Below are 25705 nucleotides of genomic sequence, written 5' to 3'. Positions count from 1 at the left end.
CAATTGTTCAGGCCAGAAACGCTAGAGTCATCCTTGAACTGCTTTATTTTGGTCACCCCCACCCGCCGTGTCCAAGCAGTCAAGAACTCGTATTCACTCCATGTTCAAAATATATTCGAAATCTGACTACTTTTTACCCCTCCATTGGTACCAACCCAATCCATGATACCATTACCTCTCACCTGGATTATTATAACAGTCTTCTAATTGCTCACTCTGCTTCCCACCCTTCCCCACAGTTCATTCATGACACCAGAATGAAGAGTGATCTTTTTAAAATGTAAGATAGATTACATCGCTCCTCTATTCTAAGTTCTCCAATAGATCCTTACTCCATTCAAAGTAAAACCCAAGTCTTCACCAAGGTCTACAAAGCCTACGTCATCTGGCCCTCACCCTTACCTTCCTGACGTCATTTCCTACTATTCTCCTGCTTCTTTACTCTGCAGCATCCAGACTGGCACCCTGATGGCTCTTCAAGCATGCTGGGCATGCTTCCATCTCAGGGCCTTTGAAGTGATCATTGTCTGCCTGGCTTTTCCCTCAGATAGTTGCACTGCTCAATCCCTCACCTCCTTCGAGTCTTTGCTCAAAGCCTACCCTGACCATCCAACTCAGCTCTCCTCATCCCCCTTTCCCTGCTTTTTCTCTAGAGCTTTTAACACCTTCCTACATACTACATATAATTTACTTCTTTTAATAAGTTTACCATCCCCCGCAACAGAATGGAAACTCTATAATAGACAGGCACTGTTTTGTCTCCAGTGCCTAGAACACTATCTCGCACATAGAAAGGACTCGATAAACATGTTGAATTGAACTAAAATAATCTGTAGAAGAGGAAATTATGTTGGTCCCTAGAAAAATGTTGGTTTTTCTTAAATGTAAACACAGTGGGCAATGAAGATGAAGACTAAATAAAATAAAAATAAGGGCACCTTACTCATCTTTCATTTCTTTTTTTTTTTTTTTTTTTTTGTCTTTTTTGTGACCGGCACTCAGCCAGTGAGTGCACTGGCCATTCCCATATAGGATCCGAACCCGCGGCGGGAGCGTCACTGCACTCCCAGCGCCGCACTCTCCCGAGTGCGCCACGGGCTCGGCCCCTCATCTTTCATTTCTAAAACAATCAGAATTTAAGGAAGGACAGAAAGGAGTCTCCCCATTTTATGGATGGAGAAATCAGGCCCTATAAGCTTGTCCTAAGTCATCCTATGAGGCAAGGTTTAAGCTTTCTAATATGTTTCCAGTGAGAGTACAATTCTAAATAATTGGTTCTGCCAAACATCCCTTTTCTGGTAAACTGCACAATGTCTGTAAATAGCTTCCCTTCTAAAGCAGTTGGGATTCCCTATACATCAAAACTCCACTAAATATTAAAGCTAGTCACTAAGCCTAAGATCTCAAAGCAACCCAATTTACCTCTGTTTAATCCTACCATTTCCTGTTTTACCTCCACTGACGTTGGCTTGAATGTAGGTGACCACATGTAGCTCATCTAGGATGAAGGAAGCTGCAATGATGCAGGAAAAGATACAAACAAGCCCCCAAAACCAGGATCTTGTGTGAACAGAACACTGGTACTTCCAGCACCACACAGAAGCTAAAAGAGGAGCTGATCCTCCCAACCCCTTGCCCTGGGAGCTCCAAGTAAGGTGAGGCACACTTTTTATTAAAAGAGTTTACAAACAGAACTAAAAAAGAAAAGAGATAACGCTCTCCACCCTCACCCATGGACAGGAATGTTGGCTAAGGGATCGGGAACCCTCAACAACAGAGACTGACGGCATTTATCCCCACAGCCCAGAGCTGAGACAGGCTCTGTCTCCATCACTCTCCTAGGGTTAGTGTGCCTAAAAGCAAAAAACTTGCTGGAAGGATAATTGAACTCTAGAAGGAAGAAATCTCTCAGGTAGAGGTGTTTCCCGAGAGGCATGTTCCTGTGGTTAAAAGCACATTATTGGAGAAAAGATCCCTGGATGTAGAAAAGGAAGGAATCTTCTCTAGCACCAACAGCAATGATGAAGTTTACTGGTTGAAATCATCATGAATCTGGGGGAAGGAAGGCGCTTTATACATAAATCTTTTCTAGTTTCTCAGTTGAATTGGCAGCTTGTCTCTCTTTTTTGGTTTCTTTGGCTCTGGGTTGAGTTGGTGGCTTATGTAGTATAAGGAAGAGTGGCAATAGTAGGGCAATAAAGGTTGAAGACTGAAACTCAGGACTCCGGGGTCACATGCTGTGAATGGGCCTCAGGAGGTGAATGAGTTTCCTGCAGTGTTTGGCGGAGGCAGGCCTGGGACTGCTGTGCGGCAGTAACTGACTCTCCAGAGAGAGCAAGGCCAACTTCTCACTGGCACCTAGGGACACCAGCACCTGTAGGATAGAAAGCAGATGGCAGAACAGTATATGATGCTCAGAAATGGTGCTGTCTCAGGCAGATGCACAGCACTCTCATTTAGTCGGGCATTTCCCACTCCAGAAAAGGTGGAAAAAGGAAATGGGCTCTTGGGGACTTGGAATTGATTGAATAGGAGAAGAGAAACCTTGGAGAGAGGAATCATCAGGACCAGAGTCTACTTCTGTTCTCTTTGGTTACAGAGCATGGAGGCAAGGCACGGAAGGACCCACACACTTGTCCCCAGGAAGAGCAAATGAATGCAGCAGTTACCGACAAGCAAAAGGTCTGATTCCTGGCCTTGGATCCAAATCAGTAGGTCCCAGCCTCATTACCACCAAGAATCCCTTTTATTATTTCCCCACGATTGCCAGAAATTCCTAGAATATCACCACCATCCTGTCAAATTTCTGTTCTACTTGAATTACCCAATGCTACCACACTGAATTATTATAATCCACTGGGCTCTTTACTGAAAATTGAGCAGAGGAGGCAGAATAAAGTAGTGGTTAAGAGTATGGGCTCTGAACTCGGACTCCTAAGTTCAAAAAGCCCCATCCTACATACTAGCTTTGTAACTTAGACAAGTTATTAAATTACTTGTGCCTCAGTTTTCCACAACTGCAAAATGAAGATAATAATAGCATAAACCAGATAATATGAAGATATTTCAAAAAGTTTGTGGAAAAATGGAATTAAAAGATAATATGAATCCTTCCATGAACTTTTTGAAGTACCCTCATAAAAGTAAAATGCTCAGCATCGTGTTTTTCACATAGTAAGTGCTAAAAAAGACAGCAATTTCATGGACTCCAGAATGAAACCACTCTACGAGGTCTTCCCTCATCTGCCTCCCATACAGACTTTAAAAGAGATAAACAATGGTGCCTTAGATCTCAGGCATTTCCTAGCCCAATGCAGCTCTCTTCTGCCTCTATTCTCTTCTCCAGAGTAGGAGATAGTAAATGGAAAACGCATCTCCGAGATACTGTCCAAGTTTCCCGTACCCAGTGAAGAATACGGCTTGGTTTTCTGGATGTTACAATTCCTTACAGACTATCTCAGAGAAGTGTGAACTATAGAGGCCCTGATCATCATGGCTCATAAGTCTCCTAGGTTATACCTGATGGATGCAGGGCTCCCGTTGGAGGCTCCGGAGGGCAACGAGGGCAGCCTCCTTCACATTTGGCTGGGGGTCTCCACATGCCATCTCTAGGAGTCGATGGGGTACCTGGCATTGTAACAGCTCCTCCCCCAACTGCTCAGTCCCCAAGTTGCCCAGAGCTGATGCAGCATTGCACCGGATACCAGCCTGAGGATCTCCAAGCAGCTGGGTCATACTGGGCACTGCACCTGCCAAGGCAGGTCCCAGAGGGCCAGCCTGGTAGGCTGCATTGCCCACAGCAAAGCTGGCACTGCGCCGCACAACACCATCCTTGTCTTCAAGACCCAGTAGCAGAAGATTGAGTAGTCCAGACTGGCTCTGTAGTGCCCCACGTAGGGCCATGCTGTGTTGGAGCAAGTGTCCCAGGAGCCCATAAGTGCGAGCCCGCACAGAATTCTCTGGGTGGCTCAGGAGGCTGCGCAGGGGCTGATAGGATTCATCAGAGCCAGCCAGGAGCTCTTGAATAAAGGACAAGTGGCTGGGAGAGAGTACACGGGCTGTGTGGGCCAGCAGTGAGAGGAGGTCAGAGGTCATCAATGGCTGGTCACTCAGAAGGACAACTGAGAGGAATGAGATGATAGTTCTAGGGGAGGCAGCCACTGTGTTCACAAACTGGTTGAGAAAGGTGGTTTCCATGAGGGCCAGGTATGTGAGGAGGCTGATGGGCAGCTCGACTTGTGGCAATGGAAGATGGTGGCAGCAGACCTGGAAGAATAGGGGGTGCAGATAAAAGGAGTTCAGGGAGAGGGAAAGTACACTGCAGCTAGGGAGGAGCCCAAATGCTGAGAGAGAGAAAAGCCAACGTTTGGTGAGAAATGCCACAGAGAGCTGGAAGTCCTGCCCTACAGCACTCCACATAAGACAATATAGAGCCCAAGAGAGCAGGCTCTTTCCAAGTTTATTCCTTGCTCTCCAAGGGCTTGATCTCTCTGCCTTCAAAGACCCACTGTGTAATGCCAAGAATTGCCAGAGAAGTGATTCCTGGCCAAGAAGATGGGTAGCCCTTGCCTAGACTAGGATCTTCTCCCTACTGTGCTCCAACAGAACCAGAGACTGAGGAAGAGAGAGAGAGGCACCAGCTCAGACCCAACCACATGTCTCATTCAGGCCTGAGTACTGTCTCCATTCCAACTCTTAGGTCAAGCCAGATGCTTCATTCTATGGGGGCCTAGGAGAGCCCTGGAGCTGTCGGGAAGTAAATTAAAAAACACAAGGTTGGCCATCTTCCTATCCCACCTTCATGCCTAGGTAGCTTCCCAAGTACCTGCAGCAGATGGGCTGCAACTTCTGAGTCCCCGAGGTCAGCCAAGATACCTACACGGAGGTCAGCATCCACATCCAGGGCAAGGGGTAAGCAGAGGAGCTGGCAGACACACAGCACCATGACAGGGAGAAACTCAGATCTGTGAGGCCTAAGAAAGGGAGTGTAAAACAGACTTGGTCTTGCTCACTTACCCTTTACAGTTCTTTCCCTCCTCTTCTCAAATTCCCTTCCCCAAATCCCTTTCTACAATCTCAGTGACACCTCAGGTTTCCAGCCTAATCCTTTTCCCATTTCTTGCCTCACAGCTCAGGCTGTTTGCTACTTCTCTCCTGCCTTCCTCTCCCTTCCTCCCTCCCCATTGCTAACTCTCAAGATCTTCCATTCTCCTTCCTCTAGCTCAAACTCACGCCTGGCTCAGTTGATGCAGGAAGTTGGGGGAAAGCAGGTGCTTCAGGGTAGACATCAGGATATTTCCACGCTGGGACAGGTGGCTCAGGTACAACTGGGTCTCCTGGGTGAAGGTGGCCACGGCCAGGCTCAGCAGGGCTGCCATGCCTGGAAACACCGAGAATGGAGACTCAGTGGAACAGGCAAGAGGCGCAGATGCCCCTGCTTCCCCACGACTCCCAGGGCTACCACCTTTTCAGTCCCTTCCCCATCCTTGTGGACTCTGCCATCCTCTTCCAAGGTAGCAGCAGCAGAAATCTCTGTGGGTTAGCCCAGTTCTAGGCTGCCTCCTCTTGAAGAGGGACCAACACACTCCCACAAAGGAGGCCATGCCGATTAAAAAAAATACCTTGCGGTGAGATCAGCGTCCAGTCTGGCTCTGGGCTTGGTGAACCGGAGGGCGGCTCCTCTTCCTGTGTAGATACCTCTTCAAGTAGCCTCAGGGCCATAGAAAAACGGTGCCACAGAACGGTCCACATTTCTGAGCTAGCCACATCCCTGATCAGGCTAGCCTTCCTCTGCTAGAGACAAAAGTAAAAGAGTATGGCCAGGGAGGCAGAAATCAGGAGTTTCAATGCCTTTTTTCATTCTTGACCCTGACCTACAAGGAAAGGAAGTCCCAGAAATAATTCCTTCTGTTTTAACACCTAATATTTCCCTGTTGTCTTACTTCCCTTTCTACACCTTAACTCCCTGAGCTCTCAACCCGTGTGTATGCCTGCTAAAAACCAAGGAATTCGCTTTTCTCCCCACTGGGTCCCAAGGGATTAAGCTGAATGGTTTCCTTCAAAGGGTCCATACTGAAGCAATACTGATACAATTCTGATGGTCCATACTGAAGGCAATTCTTTTTTTTTTTTTTTAAATAAAAAGATGACTGGTAAGGGGATCTTAACCCTTGACTTGGTGTTGTCAGCACCACGCTCTCCCAAGTGAACCATGGGCTGGCCCTACTGATGGCAATTCTAAGGCCATTGCAGGCACAGTAGCTTGAGAGAAGAGAGGTGAGTGTGGGTTGCTTCTTCATTCCTATTGTCCAGTGGCTCCCCAAAATGCCCAGTTTCTTTCTCCTTCTCATCCATCCCAAGGTGCACCTGTTCCTGGGTGAGGAGCTGCAGCAGAAGGATGAAGAGGCCATCATAGAATCCACTGCCACCTGGTGGAGTCAGCCGGACCTGTCGGAGAAACGCAAGAACACAGATCCCTGAGATGGAGGATGTGGCCTCTAAACTACGGCAGGTCAATCATGATGTCATGAAGGGAACAAATTGGAGAGAAATCTGAGGGTACCTTGAAAAGTTCATAGAAAAAATTAATTAAAAGATAATTTGAATCTTTCCACATAGTTTTGGAAGTACCCGTGCATATGGGACCCGGGGGGAACTGTTTGGATGGAGGAAAAATGAAGAGGAAGGAGTCTCTGATGATTCCCAGGGTTCTGACTTAGTCTCCTGGACGAATGTCAGTGCTATCCACTAATGATATGACCTCTCTGAAGGTCAACTTCATCTAGAAAAAGCAGATGAGTATTATTACATTTGGTGTATCTATCTTTTAAGTGTGTTGTGAAATAACAATAGGTGAAAATGATTTATAAGTTATAGAGAATTCTTCATATATAAGGGATGCCAATCATTTGAATATGAAGTCTATCTTTCTTTTTACAAAATGAGGAAAATACGAGTTCCAAAGGGTCTATAAAGGATAGAGAGGAAAAGGCCTGGAAAAGGAGAAAGCAGAAAGGAGTTACATAATGGATTGAATTCCTGAAGAATTCATAAGATGTCAGCCACCTTTTCCTTCTCAGCTAAGGAGAGAAAGAGGGAAAAGCAGAGTGGTAACTTAAGTAGCTGGAGAAGAGACAAGGCATTAGAAAAGACTTTAACAGCAAGCTTCTGGAGGAGCGGACCGAAGTAGGCAGGGAACTCTCACTCCTCAGATAACTTAGGTTGGTATCTCTTCCTCCTTCCTTCTCTTCCTCCTTCTTTAAAGCCTTGTATATTAAACAAAAATCTAAAGCCCTGACCAGTCTTGGCTCAGAGGGGCCTATTATCTGAGAGTAAAAGGTTAGGAAAAGAACTCTTTGATTCCTTTCCCATTTCTTAGTTTATTCTAGGCCTGCTGGCATTCCAGTCTTTCCCCCCTGAATGCAGTCCTAGTGTTTGACTCAGAAAACATGTGTGTGCTTTCTCTGGTAGGCCTCACCTCTGCAGGGGCAGACAGGGCATGTGTGGCTGCAGTGATACAGTCCATGGGCTGAAGGTCAAAGGCAACCCCGTGCTGACTAAGCAGTCCCAATAGACAGGCTGCTGCACTCTGTGGGAGAGACAGAAAAGAAGAATGAATGTCTGAATCTGAATGGTATTCAGGATAGACAGAGAGAAGATTTACATCCCTGTCCTGATCCAGAAGAATGCCTCCAGAAACAGCTGCAAATGGGACAGTGTCTCCCCACTCCCAGAAGGGTTGAATGATCAGGTGAAAAGGGAAAGATGATGAAGGTTGAAAACTCACCATAAGAGAGACAACGTGTGAATGGGTAAAGAGAGTAGCAATCTCACTGCCTAGCTTGTCCATTCTGGAATAGAGAGATACATCAAGGGATGAAGCAGTACTAAAGGAGGTTGGTAAGCGGCCTTCCCTCTCCCTGGGATGGTGCTCTGCACATAGGCTGCATGCCCACTTCCAAGGTGCAACACTGATGGGAATAGAGGTCTGTTCTTTGCAGAGAAACCTTCACTCTTTCTGTCCTAATCCCTCCTAGGGATAGGTTTTAGGGTGCCATTCCCCACATTCTATGTCAGTGTTAGCTATGTGGGTAGAAGATTTCAGGTGGAGAGATCTACTTTACGACTCACCCAGAAGGCAGATCTTGGAGCCGAAAGACAAGAAGGGAGAGGAGGTAGAGTGTCACTTCAGTAGACTCTTCCCAATCCACTACTTTTACCTACAAAGGAAACCTAAGATATCAGAACAACCTCTGGATGAGACGGTGCGGCCACCATGAGATGCCCACCTGTGTTGCTGGCCTACCTTGCCCTGGACCAACATTAACAGTGACTCCAAGGCCAGGGGTTCTTGAGCCAGGAGGCGGCACAGACGCTCACTGACATGACAGCAGGAGTAGAGGACCTATGGGAGTGGGAAAGAGTCTGTAAGTGAGACAGAGCAGCCCCTTGGATTGGACAGCTCAGCTGAAAAGCAGACCGGCCTCTCAGCAGATCTGGTATCCACACTTGAAGATGTGAGATAGCTTCTGCCTCTTGCTGTGAGATAGGGCTACTTGTCAGTTGTGGTGAGGACTGGCTAACAGTGGGGTCACTTCAGATTTAAAGGCTGAAAGGAGTCCTCCAAGGGGGTCTCTCGATTGGTGTCTCTCTTTCTCTCTCTCTCAGTCCCTGTGTCTGTCTGTCCTCTCTGTCCTGAGGGTTAAAAAGAAATCTGAGGTGATGGGAGATACAGGAAGAAAGTACCTTGAGAAGGTGCAGGCACAGGATGGGATGTTGCAGGCCAGAGAAGAGAGATGGCCTCAGCTGGCTGCTGTTCTCAATCAGCTGATTTGCCAAATGCCAGGAGACCTATGGAGACATACCTGAAGACTAAATCCTATCCTATTCCTTGTATATGTCCAGGTGACCATGACTCTCAATCCTTTGCTAGTCACGCTTCCTAAGTTTACCAGGAACATCAGACCCCATTCTATTCCCAGTCTTCATGACCAATGGAGAACTGAAAGTCATGGCCTAGATTGGTTTCAACAGAGGCAGGTACGGAGGAAAGTGCTACTGGCCAACAGGGTGCCGAAAAGCTGAATCCCAAGCTCTTGTGGAAGCACCACTATTGGCTTCAGATCAGCTGCCCTACCACTTGGACAGTTTATCACTGAGCTGTTTCCCTCACCAGCTGGCCACAGGCTCTGGAATTCTGGCTACATCATGTTCTACAAGTGGCCCAGACCCAGGGTGGGGGCATCTATTTCTGGAAGTACTGAGTAAGGGGAGGCATAAAAGCTTGTTTTTCTGCCTTTCTAAGAAATTGGAGCTAGCTTCCCCATCTCGGGCAGCAGGGATGAGAAGAACAAGAAACTACAGCTCAGACCTGCTCCTTGGCTTCCCAGCAGTCCGGCAGTCCCACAGGGGCAGTGCATATGGCAGCCAGGGCAGAGGAAATGACTCCAGGCAGATCCTCACTATGCTCCTGCAGTGGCTTGCTTACTTGTGGGGCTCCTATGAAGAAAAGCAAAGAATGCCAAGTATTGTAACACCGAAGTCAGATGTTCAGATGCCTGTACTGGCCAGCCACCAAAAAAAAAAAAAAAGAAAAAGAATGCCGACTGAAGTCTAGTTGTTTCTCTAAAATCCCCATTCATTCTTTCAGTTCACAGTTATTTATTGAGCACCTGTGTTTATGGAAATCTAGGTCTGTTCTTTGTAGAGAAACCTTCATTCTCTCTAGGCACTATTTTAGATGATGGCAGTAGAAAGAGCAGAGCCAGACCCACACAGCCAATAAGTCAAGAGAACCTCCCCTCCCTGCTCTGGTTACCTGGGGGGTTGTGGAAAGGGAGCTGTGGAACTGTCAAGCCATGAAGGAGTCCATCCAACACAACCCGCCGTGTAGTCAGCAGGCTGGAATAAAAGGCCTTGGAGATGGCCCTGCTGTTCCCATCCATGGTTTCACACAGGACAGTAAAGCACTAAGGGAGACAAAGGTCGAGATAGCATCAGGGCATCAGAAAACTGACTGGGCTCACCATAAGAACCAATTATACTGTAAGAACCCAATGAAAGGGGATTAAAAACCCAGGGGAACCACTGTCTAATTCTAAGTGTTTCTCACACAGAAAATGCATTAAAACTGCCTTCATGTTTCAAGGACAAGAATTTTAGGTGTCAATTCTTCTATTCTCTGATCAGCTGCTCCCTAGATGAAACATTAGCAACATGTTATCTGTGGACCATGAGTATAAGAATTCCTAGGGGTTTCTTGGGGGCCTCCCAACCCAGTCCTACTGATCCAGAATTTCAGGAGGTGGGATAATTGTTCCAAACTCCCCAAGCTACTCATTGCACAATAACATGAGATGTGCTGGCCAGTATCATGAGTTACTGCTGGCTGAAATTTAGTTTAGACATTAAAAACTTCTTGACTTGAAAGGAAGCTTTAAAGGGTGAGGGATATTAAAATAGATCTCAGACTAGAAAACTGTGAATGGACTGCTAGCTGGAGGCAGGAATACAGCCCAGATCTGTGTTCCCAATTACCAGTTTGAACAATAACCAGGCAGTTGTTTACTTCCTTACACATGGTTCCTTTGTAATTATCTCCTCTGAAATCAGCCTGAACTCAGCTATTTTCTCATTCAATCCTCCATTCTCCTGTCCCTCATCTCCAGGGTGTAGGGGAGAGAATCCACATAGTTTATTAGTCCTTAGGACAAATAAGGTTGGGAAATACTAGATCTGCAGGTGTCTTTGAAGATCCTTATATTTGTGGTCCCTTGAAATATGCCAAACTGCTTAATGCCTCTGGGCCTTTATATACGTTGCTCTATCGGTCATGTTCTCCCCACTTTCTTGCCTCATCTACCTGGCAAACTGCTAAGCATTCTTCAAATTCTAGCAGAGATGATTTCCTTCTTCAAGATTTCTTGTATGGGGCCAGCCCACGGCTTACTCAGGAGAGTGCGGTGCTGAGAACACCGAGGCCATGGATTCGGATCCTATATAGGGATGGCCAGTTGGCTCACTGGCTGAGCGTGGTGCTGACACAACACCAAGCCAAGGGTTGAGATCCCCTTACCGGTCATATTAAAAAAAAAAAAAAAAAAAAAAAAAGATTTCTTGTATGACACCTCAAATAGCATTAACTGCATCTTCTTCAATGGTGCTTCTGTATTTTATACAAAGTTCTAATGTAATTTTCACTGTTGTCCTTAACTACTTTACCTCTCTACTAGACTATCCCTAGTCCCTTAAAGGCGGGGACTTTCTGTTACTCAAATGGCAAATGGCACATAATGGGAATTGAACAAATGCCTGTTGTATTAGCTTGATCTGACCCTATATAGTCATAAAAAAAGGGGATGGGAGAAACATGGGTTAAGATAGGAGAGACATAAATCTGGAAGTGGGATCAGATTACCATAAGGCTGTCCCTTTGCAATGCCTGCTCAGAGTCATCTGGTTGGGCCAGTAGTTTCCCCAACAGGTCCAGAAAGAGGTTGGCAGCCTCCTGAAACACCTGCAGGCTGGGAAAAAATGAGCCCATGATTTCTTCTCATCTCTCTGCTTAAAGCCCGGATATGCTGAATGGATTTGCTCTGGGAAGGTAGAACCTCTGCAAAAAAACACATCAGAATGTTCCCTCCCTTTTCCCCTGCTAACCACACACACACATACACACGCACACACAATCTCACAGACACAACCTCCAAGCCCTTTTTTTTGCCATTTTCTCTAGTTATTCACATCTTGACCCATCCATTTACGGCCATGGTGACTGCTGACTCTTAAAACCTGAAAGTCTTGGAGCAAAGTTGGAGGTGTCTTAGGGTCCTCAGGTGGACCAGCTGGATTCTGAGGGGTCACTCAGCTGACCCCTAAACATGTCACACATCACAGATTCTTCTCACTTGGCCTCTTCCTAAAGGGGAGGGGAAGAAATGTGGTAGAAACTAAAGCCAAACTGGCCAACAGAGCAAAAGTGCCTCATATCCCACCTGTCACTTGTCTGGCTCCTCTCCAGATTGAAGGTGCAGGCAAAGTAGGCCTGAATCACAGCCACCACGTCCCGTAAGAAGGTCCCATACCAAGGTTGCTGCCAGGGAAAAGGAGAGAGAGAGTAAGGGTAATGTAAGAGATGGAGACAAAGAACAGAAAAAGTAAAAAAGGCGTGCAGAGATCCAGTCAAGTTGAGCAAACAGAAAGAGACAGGTTAAAAGAAGTTTAGAAAGAGAGAAAAGATCTAGAGGTAACAAAGTGTCAGCCAGTGAGCAGTAAACAGCCTGGAAATGTGTCTTGTTTGGCCTGAATAGCATTTTGGTGTGTAGGAGGTTCTACTTTGCAAACAACTTTTTTTCTATATTCCTTAAAATCACCCAAGATTTGTACTTATCAGCAAAGTGCAGCTTTCCAGCTGCCTCAGCCTAGGTCCCATGAAACACTCTGGAAGGGTCCTCCTGACACAGCACGGGGAAGTAGAGGTTTGGCCCCAAACACACCGATTCTCAATCCTAACTCTCCCACTTATTGTCTCTGTGACAGTTTACAAGTTACTGACTGTGTAAGAGTTAGTTAATATCTGAACTTCAGTACCCTGTTCTGTAAAATCAGGTCAAAAAAGCCTAGGATCTAACATTTCAAAGCACAATACTCTATTTTTTTTTTTTTTTTGGCAGCAGCAGGTAAACAGTAAGTATTTGGAAAACAGACATAAAAATATGGATTTCTTCCTTCTCTTGGAAAACTGGAAGGTGTGGCAACACTGGGCTAGAGCTGAGGAAAGGATGCCCCATTTAGATTGGGTATGTGATCTCCAGTTTATCATATTCTTCATTATTCATATGGTCACACACATAACCCATTTCACTGACTGACATTGTCTGCCTGGCCCCAGAAGGCATCAGAGTTTACAACTGATGGTCTACTGACTAGAAAGAGGAGGAAAGAAAATAGAAGGCAGTAGGGCCAAATAGACATGGCAGTCTGAAGGAGAGAAATCCAAGGAAAAGAACCTTCTTCTGTCAGTCTTCAGAGGCTCCTGGCCTGGTGCTTACCTGCTGGATACTGTTGCTCTCCTGGCTGTGCCTGAGTAGGCTGAGTGGCAGCCCAGGCAGCCCTGTCTCCCGGCAGAAGGAATACAAGGGAACAGAATCACTGCAGCTGGACAGAAGACTACTCAGGACTCGTAGTGCAGGGAGGATGTGGGAAGCACCCTCCGGAATGCCTTTCAGGATCTGGGTGACATGACGGAAAGAGACAGCAATCGATATTATCAGAGATAAAAGTAGAGCCACAGATACCAAGTATCCCAAAGGAGCTGGCAAAGCAGACCAAATGACTGCATTCCTTTCTTTGGGAAACTAAAACACAGAAGAGAGCAGAGAAACAGGGGAACTATACCAGGGAAGAGGACTATAGACACAGGACATAGAGGACCTGACAAAGAACACCAGCGACCAAGGGGTAGGGGACCTCCCCTCAGGATCTCTCTATCAGACCCAGTGGCATTTCTTTCTGCTCCCTCTCTTCTCCGCCCTTTACCTTAAAAACAAAACATACACACACACACACACACACACACATATGCATACTTCTGAAATTAAAAACAACGGACACAAAACAATGTTATTCAACTCCAGAGAGACAAAACAACATTACTAAACTCTAAATCCGGGGTTGATGAAATATGGCCCACAGGCCAAATCCAGCCTAATACTTATTTGTAATCAGCCTGCAAGCTAAGGATAGTATTATATTTTTAAACAGTTATTAAATGGTTGTTCTTCAAAAGAATAACATTTACATCAAGTATTTTATAGTATGCCATTTGCTGTTCTAAATTTTGACATTTATTTGTTGCTTTAATCTTTACAATAACACTGTGATGTAAATAGGATTACCTACTTTATAGATGAGGAGACTGAAACTTCCAGATAGATTAAGCAAGTAGTCAAAGATCACAGAGCTAACAAGTAGTTCCACTGGAATTCCAACTAGGGAGTCTTATCCCTCAAGGCAGAGCTTTTAACCTGCTTCCCCACATTAAAAGTTATCCAATGCTAGGAGGGATAATGTGTTAGTGCCAAAAAGCAAGTGCAAGGTGCCAAGGCAATTCAATGGGGAAAGGACAATTTTTTCAACAAATGATGCTAGGACAAAGTATATCCACATGCAAAAAGATGAACTTAGGCTCTAACCTCACATTATATACAAAAATTAACTCAAAATGGGTCAGAACCATAAGGTAAAACTATAAAACTTCTAGAAAAAATATAGGAGAAAATCTTCATGACCTTGGGTTTGGAAAAGCTTTCTTATGTACAACACCAAAAGTATAATCCACAAAGCGAAAAAATGATACTGTTAAGAAATGGTAAAATTCAAAATCTTTGTGCTTCGAAAGATGCTCTTATGAACTGTGAATAAAAAGACAAATTATGGACTGAGAGAAAATATTTGTAAATGACCTGTCTGATAAAAGTCTTGTATCGAGAATATAAAAAACTCTTACAACTCCATAAACAACCCAGTTAAAAGAATAAGCTATATGGATCCCTGCACCAGCCAGCTGCCACCACCACTACCAACAACAACAAAAGAGCAAGAGATTTGACTAGATATTTCACCAAAGATAGATAAATAACTAATAAGAACTTGAAAAGATGCTCAACATTCATTATCAGTGGAATACAAATTAAAATGATAATGAGGGCCTGCCTGTGGCTCACTTGGGAGAGTGTGGTGCTGACAACACCAAGTCAAGGGTCAAGATCCCCTTACTGGTCATCTTTTAAATAAATAAATAAAATGATAATGACATTCTATTTCATACTTAATAGAATGACTATAACCCAAAAGTCAGACAATAATAAATATTGGCAAGGATGTGGAGAAATGGGGACCCTCATATACTGCTGGTGAGAAATATCTTAGAAAATAGTTCAGCAGTTTCTTAAAATATAAATAAATAAATATAAATTTAAATAACTAAAAATAATTAAATTATTAAACAAATAAATATAAATATATTTATAAATAAATACTAATTAAATTAGTAAAAAATAAATATTTAAATATAAATTTACCAAATGACCCAGCAATTCCACTCCTAGCTATCTACCCAAGAGAAATAAAAACATGTATCCATACATAGACTTGCTTGTGAATGTTCACAGCAGCACTATTCATAAAAGCCAAAAAGTAGAAACAACCAAATGTTCATCAACTGGTGCCTAGATAACAAATGCAATACAGCCATACAATGGAATACTAATCAGAAATGAAAAGGCACGAAATAGTGACACATGCTACATCATGAATAAACCTCAAAAACATCACGCTAAGTGAAAGATGCCAGTCACAATGGCCATATATTGTATGATTCCAACTATATGAAATGTTCAGAAAAGGCAAATCTATATGACAGAAAGTAGATTAGTGGCTGCCTAGGACTGGGAATAGTGATTAACTGTAAAAGACTGTGAGGGATCTTGCTGAGCTGATAAAAATGTTTTAAAACTGGACTATGATGGTAATTTCACAACTTGGCAAATTTACTAAAAATCACTGACTGTATATCAAAGATGAGTAAATTTTATGGTATATAAATTATATCTCAATAAAGTTACTTAAAAAAAACCTTTTTCTTTTTTTTTTCTTAAAAGATGACCGGTAAGTGGATCTTAACCTCTGATTTGGTGTTATCAGCACCACACTCTCCCAAGTGAGCTACGGGCTGGCCCTCCAAAAAAACTTTAGAGACAGGGAAAGACATACAATAGACATATTTTGATGAGTTCTCAGGAAGGGAGAACACTGCTCTTGAGAGAAGCAAAGAAGGCTTTGTAGAAGAGGACACTGACTTTGAATGCTAATTAAGCAAAATGTTATCCCCCAAAACAGAATCCCATTCTTCTCATTAGTATACCTGTACTATGAAATATTATACTCAATTGTTACATTTACATTTTTAATTTTGTCCAAAAAGATTTTGTGGAAATGTGTTTTTCCTCATTATATAAGTACTTACATAATATCCTCCATTTTTGCCTCTTGGCCCACAATGTCTAAAATATTTACTATCAGGAAAAGTTTGTTGACCCTGCTCTAGATAGATATTCTTCCCTTCTGAAAGAGAAAGCCGAGGTCTGGTCTTCCTGTGTTATGAAAGGAGGTTAGCAAAACTCAAACTAAACAGACAGACTAAAAGAATCCGAAAAGGACAAACTTTCTCTTTGTCCTTATGTCAATCAATGTTCTTTAATGCTTCATCTCTGAAAACAGTCTCCCATCCCATCCACAGTGTCCTGCCTACTACCTGCCCTCCGGCCTCATGCAGCTGCCTCTGAATGCGCTGGCAGAAGTCAGGATTGCACAGAAGGGTGAGAGGGGCCTTCAGCTGAATGGGCACGGGCTCAGTGGTCTCTAGCAGGTGTTGCCACTCATCATCGCTGTCTGGCTCCTGAGGCATCAGAGAGTGAAAGAAGTCAGGAGGAACACGTAAGTCTAAGGGTGAAAGCTCCTATCCTGCAGTTAGAAAACCTGGGGAATCATGAAGTAACTGCAAGAAGCCACTGACTCCATCAGCACAGACGTATTTCTTCAGTCACCAGTTAAAAAAGATACAGCTTGCAGTATGTGAGGGACCCTGAAAAGTTCTAGAGGACACTGACATGTATGCATAAAAAGAGACCTAGAAAGATGTCCACTGCAGGATGGTTTATGTTACTAAAAAAGGAAACATCATAAAGTCATTCAGTAAGGGAATAATAAACCATGATAACCTATATTAGGAAATACTACGAGGTTATTAAAAAGATTGTGGTACTGAGGATGTATAACTTGTATAGTATTTGTACCCAAAATGCATAAACTGTATGTAATCATGAGGAAATATCAATTTGAGGAACATCCTACAAAACAAGTGGCTTATGTACCTCACATCTGTCAGTCATAAAAGCCAAAGACAGACTACTTACTATTTCAGATTAAAGGAGACTAATAAGGTATAACAACTAAATGCAACATGTGATACTGGATTGGATTGTGGACCAGGTAAAAAAAAAAAATTTTATAAAGTACATTACTGGTGCAATTGGCAAAATTTAAATATAGATAGTAGATTAGTTTATTAATCTATTTTCTGTTATTATAATAACAGTATTATATCAATGTTAAACTTTTTACTTTTATAATTATACTGTGGTAGTGCAAATGAATGACCTTGTTCTTAGGAAATATGCAATAAAGTATTTAGGTGTAAATGGGCATGTCTGCAGCTTACCCTAAAATCATTCAGAAAGATGATATGTCCATGTAAAGAGAGAAAGAATCATAAAGCAAATGTGACAAAATTTAAAAAACTGGTGAATCTGGGTGAAAGGGCTGCTCTGGTTTGAATGTTTTTGTCCTCTCCAAAATTCATGCGTTGGCAACTTAATCTCCAATGCAACCATGTTGGGAGGTGGCACCTAATGGGAGGTATTTAGGTCATGAAGGTTCTGCCCTCATGAATGGATTAACATTGCTATAAAAAAAGGTTTGCGGGAGGGGTTCGCTCTCTTCTGCTTATTTGCAATGTGAGCTGGAGGGTGCGCCGTTCAAGGTGCCATCTTGGAGACTGGGCCCTAATCTGCTGGCAACTTGATCTTGGACTTCCCAGCCTCCAGAACTGTGAATAATAAATGTCTGTTCTTTATAAATTACCAAGTCTCAGGTATTCTGGTATAGCAGCACAAAAGAGACTAAGACAAGGGTATACAAGAATTCTTTGTAGGATTCTCACAATTACTCTTTTTTTTTGGTGGCTGGCCAGAATGGGGATCAAACCCTGGACCTTGTGTTCTTAGCACCACACTCTTACCAACTGAGCTAACCAGACAGCCTACAATTATTGTTTAAGTTTGAATTATTTTAAAATTAAAACTTAAAACCCTAAACATACAAAAGATTGAGATAGAACTATCTGCCTTGATGTAGAAAGACACTTAAAGCAGATCGTATGGTAAAACAGGCATGATGCAAAATAATACATATAATATAAACTGACTAATGTAAAACTAGACAAACTACATTTTTCTCTGTGTGCATATACATGTATGTAAACGTACAAAAAGTTTGGAAGGAGACAGACTAAATTAATAACATTGGTCACCTCTAGAACTGATGTAAGGTTCAAGAGGGACTTCATTTTTACTTATGTTTTCCAATTTTTAATAATTATATGCTCATATTGTGTAATTAAAATCTATAAATAATAAACTAATTTTTAACACAAAGAGATCTCATACTTAGAGGGTTGGGAATCAATGTTCTAGAAAAACATCTACCTAGACCTAACATTCCATGGCAGGGACAAGGCCAAGAAGAGCCCCTAGGGCTCACCTCATTTTCTAGGTCCACTGCATCAATGCTCCGCTGGCCCGCCACCTCTGGCCTCAGTTCTGGTAATGCCTGCTCACAATCTGGGGCGATCCGGTTTTCCCTGCCAGAGGAAGCCAGGGAGTCGAATGAGTTCTAGAGTTGTGAGGCTTAGGTTCATTAACTTTTCTCTCCCTCTAGACCCAGGATAGGAATAAGGAAAAAGCCATATAGGATTGGATAGAGACTTCCTTCTGGGATATGGGATATGACCAGTACAGGATACGTTGACCACTATACCAATATCTTTGACTCCCCTCCCACTTTGGATCTTTTTCTCAATTCTACTTTGCAGTTTTCACCTATGACTCAACTCAATCTTCCCTTTTAGATGAAGACAATCCTTTCTCTTTCAGGCAATGTACAACTGAGGCATAAAGAAGAAACAGGACCTAGGTTTCCTGATGAATCAGGGAAGTATTTGTAATTAGAGCCCAAGAACCCAGGACTCAGACTCCCAAGGCCCTGACCATATTTGGGCAGTGGCTAGTGATAGGTACCATTTCATACTTGCTTTGGCTATAGCCAAAGATCTGCAAGATATTCCACCCTAGAAATCCCTAGCTACACCCTCCTCACCGAGGTGCAGGGGGCGCTTCTCCAGCCCCCAACTCAGCCCAGCTGCTCTTCATTTCTGAGTCCAAGATCCCAGCCAAGAGGCTTGATTCCTGAGAAGTGGCCCTTAGTCTGGGTGGAGGGACTGTGCCAGGAGCCACCTTGCTGGTCCTATCTTCTTGTTTAAGGGCAGGTCCTGTGTTCTGGTGTTTCTGTGAGAGGTAGGTGGGAAACACTGGATCAAAACTATTTGGTTGTCAGAGGGCAGTATGGATCCTACTCATGGCCCTTTCCCAACACTTGGAAGTCACCCTCCTGCTCCAATTCCCTCAGTAACTAGCCTGGCCATGTTACATATTTTCCTCTGCCCCACACACCTTCTGCTTGGCCTCCTCAGCCATGCGTTTATAGGCCTGATGCAAGATGCGAGACCGATTGCCCTTTGGGGCTAGCAGATGGGCCTGTTCATCCTTTAGGACCTGAAGTTCTGGGGGTAGGCGACTGGTAAATGGGGTACCCAAATCTGGGCCTGCTGGTTCAGTTATTACTGCAGGAAGAGAAGAAGGGGAAGACATGATCATACTGGAGCTGTAGCCACCATGTCCTCTTGGCCAAGGACAACTTCAGTGTCGCTAGGCTTCTGTGGAAGGAGACCGTTTTGACAAGGAGACAAAGAGGGGGTGGAGTTGCAAGAGAAGTGGCAAAGTTAGGTAAAGGGCCAGGAAGAGAGTTCGAGCTGGTGGAAGAAAGAAAATATGTTGGATCTAGATGTTGGGGGAAGAGGAGTAGCTTGGGGGAAGTATTGGGAAGTGCAGGAGCCCAGGAAACCCTGATGACTCACTGGTGACACGACCAGCAATAAATGGGTGATGTAATAGGTCTGGCCAAGACAGACGCTGCTGGGGGTCCTTGGTGAGCAGTCCCTGGAGGAAGTTCTGTGGAGAGAAAAAATACCCATCAGCCCTTCCTTTACTTTCCTTTAGGCTCACTCTAACTTAGCAGCAGAACTGGCAAATTGAGACTCTTGCATCTATTCTTTTTTTTTTTTTTTTAATTAATTTATTTATTTTTAATTTTATTTTGTCGATATACATTGTGGCTGATTATTGCTCCCCATCACCAAAACCTCCCTCCCTCCTCCCGCCCCCCACTCTTGCATCCATTCTTATGGCAGACTAGCTGCTCTAGATCATGCTCTCTGTAACCTTTTCCCTAGGCCTCATTTTCCTGGCTGAAATCATGGGCCAACCGCTGCCTCACTGCCTGGAGAGCCCCAACTCCTATTCATGAACTTTTTATAACCCCACAAGTAAAAATAGAAATCTCAATGTCACCAACTTTGTGGAGAAGGGAGAAAAAACTAGGAGAAAGAGGGGGATGTGACCTTCACAATCATCTTCAGAAAGCAAACACTCAAAGCAGTCCCAAACTGCTCATTTTGCCCTCCCTTTGATTATGGTTTATGGCTGGGTAGGAACAGATGCAATTATGGTTAAACACACACACACACACACACACACATACACACACACACACAATTGTGTAAAGATGTGATTGGGAGCACTCAAAAACAGAAATCTTTCAGCAAGTCTTCAGTTGGTGGAGGAGTAGGGAGACTGTCTATGAAAAGGATACCTCTGTTAATGAAGTATCCTTGGGAAAATCCTCAGTTGGGCCTGAAACAGGGATAGAAGGTACTAGTAGATTATGACCACTGTTCTAGAACAAGGTAATTTGTACAATTATGGCTCTTGCTGAAGAAACCTGCATATCAGCCTTATATAAGGGAGAATGAATATCCTATGTATGCCCCCCCCACCTTAAGATTCCTGTGTTTAGATTTTTTTTGATAATTATTTAGGCCCAACTAAATAGATTGGGGAGAAACTTGTCCCTTTTTATCTTAGATAAAACAAAGCAAAATTTTACAGTAGTCCCCTTTTATCCATGGTTTCACTTTCTGCAGTTTTAGTTACTGAAAAATAGGTAAGCACAGTACAATGAGATTTTGAGAGAGAGAGATACCATGTTCACATAACTTTTATTATAGTATATTGTCATATTTTATTATTAGTTATTGTTAATCTCTTACTGTGCCTAATTTATAAATTAAGCTTAATCACAGGTATGTACGTATGCATAGGAAAAAACAGTACATATACGGTTCGGTACTATGTATCTGGTTTCAGGCATCCACTGAGGGTCTTGGAACTTATCTCCCAAGGATAAATGGGGACTATGGTAATGAGATTTCACTCTGGGAGAAGACCGCATTTAAATTCCAATGAAGGCACATAATCTTGCTCTAGATAAGAAAAGTGTTCAAACTCCTCTCCCTTCCTCTATCCCTCCTCCCCTCACTCCTCCAGCCTGCTGAGACCTAGCTGCAATAAGCAAGCACCACCTCTACCATCTGAACCTAATCACTGAGCCAAACCCACCAGCTCTGGCTATTCTGATGTCTGAAGAGGACTAAAAGCTGTGTGGGCAACACCTAGATATCATCTGGACATTGCATCTGATAGAAAATAAGTGGAATAAAGAGCATGTAAAAGGACCAGTATCTGTCTCTGGTGTCTTAAACTTACTTTTTCATTGTGATAAAGCACAGCCTGGCTCAAACAGGGTCTACCATTTCCAAGTTTGGCAGACCTTAGAACACCCTCCCAGAATAAACCCCTGCAGTAGAAAAGCAAGGCCGCTTGTCCCAGCTCCTGTATTAATTGAGTAACTGGAAAGTTCTTCCCCAGCTTGAGAAAAGGATTCTGGAAAAGGAAAGGGGGGTAGAGGGAGACAGGTTTCTGATGCAAAAGTAATCTCCCTTTCAATATTCATTACCTTGAAGCAGGGACTGATGGTGGAGGGCCAGCGCACAGGGTCCCTGAGAATAAGGTTAACCAGCTGAAAGATGCTCGTGGTATAGAAGGGAGGGGTGCCTACAGCCAGCTCATACAGTATGCAGCCCACAGACCAGAGATCCGCTGTGTGGTCATATGGTCGCTCCTCCACCAGCTCTGGAGACATATAGAGTGGGGTGCCTTTGATAGATGTCAGCACCATCGTGTTGGTGCTCATAGCCCGGGCAAATCTGCAGGAGAAGATGGATGGAAATGGAAAGGGAAATGATATTTTAGACCTGTTCCCTACTAAAAAACTAGACCTGGAGCATCTTTGATTAGGTTTCAAAATACCCAGCAGGAGTCCCAATGTCCAGCTCAGGTTCTAAAATGACGCCCAAGTAAGTCAAGCATATGGTCTGCCGAGGATTGAATGTCCCCTCAAAACTCATTGAAACTTGATCCCCATTATAACACTGTTAAGACAGTGTGAAATCAGACTGTGGCAGTGTTGAAAGGTGGGTCCTTTAAGAGATGATTGAATCGTGACACTGTGCCTCATAAATGGATTGATCCTTTCATGGAGTAATGGGTTGAAAGTTTAATGGGTTGTCATGGGCATGGTTCTGATGGCTTTACAAGGAACAAGTGAGGTTAGCTCTCACTCTTGCCATTCTCACCATGTGATACCCTGGTTGCCACTCAGAAGAAGGCCCTCACCAGGTGCACCACCAGACCGTGGACTTCCCAGTCTCCAAAACTGTCAGAAATAAGCTTCATTTATTTATGAATTACCCAGTTTCACGTATTCTGTTATAAGCAACAGAAATGGACTAATACGTGGTCTGAGACTCCGTTCAGAACTGGAAGCACAGATGGAAGCTCAGAATTCTTACCCAAAGTCACAGAGCTTGATGCCCCCACCCTTGGCAAGGAGGATGTTCTGAGGCTTCATATCTCGGTGTAGGATGCGATGGGAATGCAAATAGTACAGGGCTGACACCAACTGGGCAGCAATGGCCTGAACCTAGGCGTCAAACAGGCAGGAGGAAGAAAAAAAAGGCCAGAGGAAGGAGCCGGCTGACAAGCCCAAAGACCTCTTTAATACTACTGCTGATGTGATCTTTATCTTTTCTTTTTTCCCTTTCTTCCAGAGCTTCACACTGTATCTTCCTTAGTTCTTGCTCTCCTTGTCAATTCATTCTTTCATTTGTTCATTCATTCATTCAAGGAAAATTTATTGAATCTCACTTACTAGCTGCATGACCATGAGCGAATTATTTTGTGCCTCTCAGATTCATCATCTATAAGGTGACAATAAAGATATTACCTACCTCATAGGATTATTGTAAGAATTAAATGAGTTAAAGCATGTAAAGTAGCACACCTCACCTTTTTTTTTTTCTTTTTTAGTGGCTGGCTGGTATGCATGTGAAGTAAAGCTTAGAATGGTGACTGGTACTTAGTAAATATTCAATACATATTAGCTATTATTAAGAAGACAAAGTCCCTTTTCTCAAGAGAAATAAATAAATAACTAAAACAGAAGGAATAAGAAGCTGAGATAAGGAGTCCTGAGCGGGGCCTACTTGCTAGAGTATATGGAAACCTCTAGAATGAATGTGGCTGGAGAATGTATTCAACAAAATCCCATTGCTAACAACTATGTCCTGGTGGTGAATCCTGCCTGACCACAACCCCTATCCCTTACTGCCCTCCCTGGTACCACCACACTGGCCCTTCTTTCCAAAGGATACCTAATAACAATAGCAATGTTAATAATAGCTATTTAAACACTTTACATGAGTTATCTCAATAATCCTCCCAATAGCCTTATGAGGTAGACACTATTATGTCTCCATTTTACAAATGAGGAAGCTAAGCACAAAGAGATTAAGGTAACTTGTTCAAGAGGACTCAGCTAGTAAAGGACAGAGCCAAGCCTTGTACTCAGCTATTTTGGTTCCAGTGTTCATATACTTTACTCTAACACCACACTGCCTCTGTTTACACCTAGATCCTTACATTCTTCTCAGGAGTCTTCAAAATGGAGACTCTCAGGGCCCTCCTCTTGCCCTACTAGTCCTTAACCTGGGAGAGGTCAGGGGTAAAGAGAAGTTTAAGCCAGGAAGCATACCTGGTCTTCGGGAAGTTTTCCGTCATCTTCTAGGATCTGAAAGAGCTCTCCCTCAGCATAGTCTGTCACCACCACCACCTGCAGGGAGAAGGCAGTGGCACTGAGGGCTCCAGATTCATGCATCCTGAAGTTGGGAAATTCCTGGGACACTTGTACTTGGGAAAAGGTGACCCCAAACCATCCAAGCACACCTCTTTGTCAGTCTCAAAGCTGTCGAGCATATGCACAATGTTGGGATGCCACAGACCTCGCATGATTTCAATCTCTCGTTGCAGATTCCTCAACTCCTTCTCTGAGCGCCCCAATTTTGGGATAAACTTCAGGGCCACCACCTACCAGTGGTAAGGTGAAGAGTCAAAGCCTAACCACACTATTGAAAAGTGCTAGAATTTCAATCTTAACCTCAGAACTCAGACTTTTGACTATTTGAATAACTCTATAATGGCTAGTCTCCCACCTCTACTTTCCCCACAGTACCCTGGTCTTGCCCAGGCTTCTCCTACCCCTCACTCCAGGAGGAAACAGTCTCTGCCAAAGAGTTCCCTTTGGTGGATTCTGGGAGAGGTGTTCTGATTTGACCAAAAAACTTAAGATGAGATTTAGGGGAAAGGGAAGGAAGAAAAAATGAATAGGGAAGAATTGGGTTCAGGTGGTTTCTCTCTTCCTACATGATATGATAGAGAATAATAATAATAATAATAATAATACTTATTTGTTGTTAACTAGATGCCAGGCACTGTACTAAGTGATTTATTACGACATCATGTGGAATCCTCAAACCCCATCAATCAGATACTGTTCTTATCTGCATTCCATAGATGAGGAAACTGAGACACAGAGAGGTTAAGTAACTTGTCCGTATTTCTAAGGCTAGCAAGTGGTGGAGCTGGAATTCAAATCCAACTTCAGAGCTCATACTCCATAAGAAGTATGAAGGAGTCAGTGCCTTAGGAATACAGGTTGGTATAAATGCATCCCTTCTGGCCCCATTTTCCACTGGAGTTGGAGACCAAATCCCACCCAAAATATATCCTTCTTTGTTCACCACCTGAGCACTGTATTTTCTTCGACCTTTGTACACCCTCCCAAAAGAGCCTTCTCCAATCATCTCTAAAACGTGGTACTTGTCCATGACAGAGGTTTCAGTATCTCTCAGAAGGAAGTAGGTAGAGACGGTGATGAAGAGCTATAGATCCAGGGACATTGCCACACATCTGGGAGGCCTGGTTTGGGCATGGAGAAGGGTAAATGTTAGCCACCTTGCCTTTTCCTTTTTTTCACAATAATCCAGGCCTCAAAAACACGGTAGGGTGGGTGGAGTGGATGGAAAGATGATATCTTGGAACAAACAGCACCTCCTTGGAGTTCTTCTCTTCAGCCTCCCCTACCCACAAATCCAACACGTGCCCACCGAACACTGTGTCCCCCTTCCTCCCCACCTTGCCCACCCGACCCCACCAGCCTCCACCCCGCCTTGCCCACTCGACCACAACCCCTCCCTCACCCTGGCCCACCCGCCTCCGCCCTTCAACCTAGCCTCACCCACCGACCCCGCCCCTTCCAACCTCTCCAAGTTCCTGCCACTCCCGCCCTCCTCAGAACCCCTGCCCACACGCTTCGCTGGCTGGAGCCCCTCTCTACTCCCAGCCGAGGATCTCCAAGCTCCTCAGGCCGAGGGACGCCGGCCCTGGCCTTCAGCCCCGTCTCTTTGCCTGACATAATTTTCCTCCGCTCCCCACTGCCGATTCCTTGAGACTTCCAT

General features: G+C 44.0%; 1 protein-coding gene across 2 annotated transcripts; it reads right to left on the bottom strand.

Moving 5' to 3' along the window:
• Window positions 1-1999: 1999 nt before the first annotated feature.
• On the bottom strand, window positions 2000-25075 carry STK36 (serine/threonine kinase 36). Of its 2 annotated transcripts, none has more exons than XM_063099649.1 (26): window positions 24992-25075; window positions 24135-24275; window positions 23944-24021; window positions 22703-22833; window positions 21808-22057; window positions 19811-19904; window positions 19347-19516; window positions 18994-19181; window positions 18379-18478; window positions 16313-16456; window positions 13050-13229; window positions 11994-12091; window positions 11417-11522; window positions 9818-9968; window positions 9371-9498; window positions 8746-8850; window positions 8306-8404; window positions 8131-8219; window positions 7787-7850; window positions 7478-7588; window positions 6367-6447; window positions 5622-5790; window positions 5233-5380; window positions 4826-4973; window positions 3520-4266; window positions 2000-2374 (listed from the first exon to the last, which is right to left on the bottom strand). In XM_063099649.1, the coding sequence occupies exons 1-26, from the start codon at window positions 25073-25075 to the stop codon at window positions 2231-2233; spliced, it is 3948 nt and encodes a 1315-aa protein (XP_062955719.1). In that variant the 3' UTR covers window positions 2000-2230. The 2 variants fall into 2 exon arrangements, with proteins under 2 accessions (XP_062955719.1, XP_062955729.1); XM_063099659.1 differs by having other exon boundaries at window positions 6367-6384.
• Window positions 25076-25705: the final 630 nt, after the last annotated feature.

This window comes from Cynocephalus volans, chromosome 1 (genome assembly GCF_027409185.1).
Source record: "Cynocephalus volans isolate mCynVol1 chromosome 1, mCynVol1.pri, whole genome shotgun sequence".
Classification (NCBI taxonomy): Eukaryota; Metazoa; Chordata; class Mammalia; order Dermoptera; family Cynocephalidae; genus Cynocephalus; species Cynocephalus volans.
This window is presented reverse-complemented; position numbering and strand designations above follow the sequence as displayed.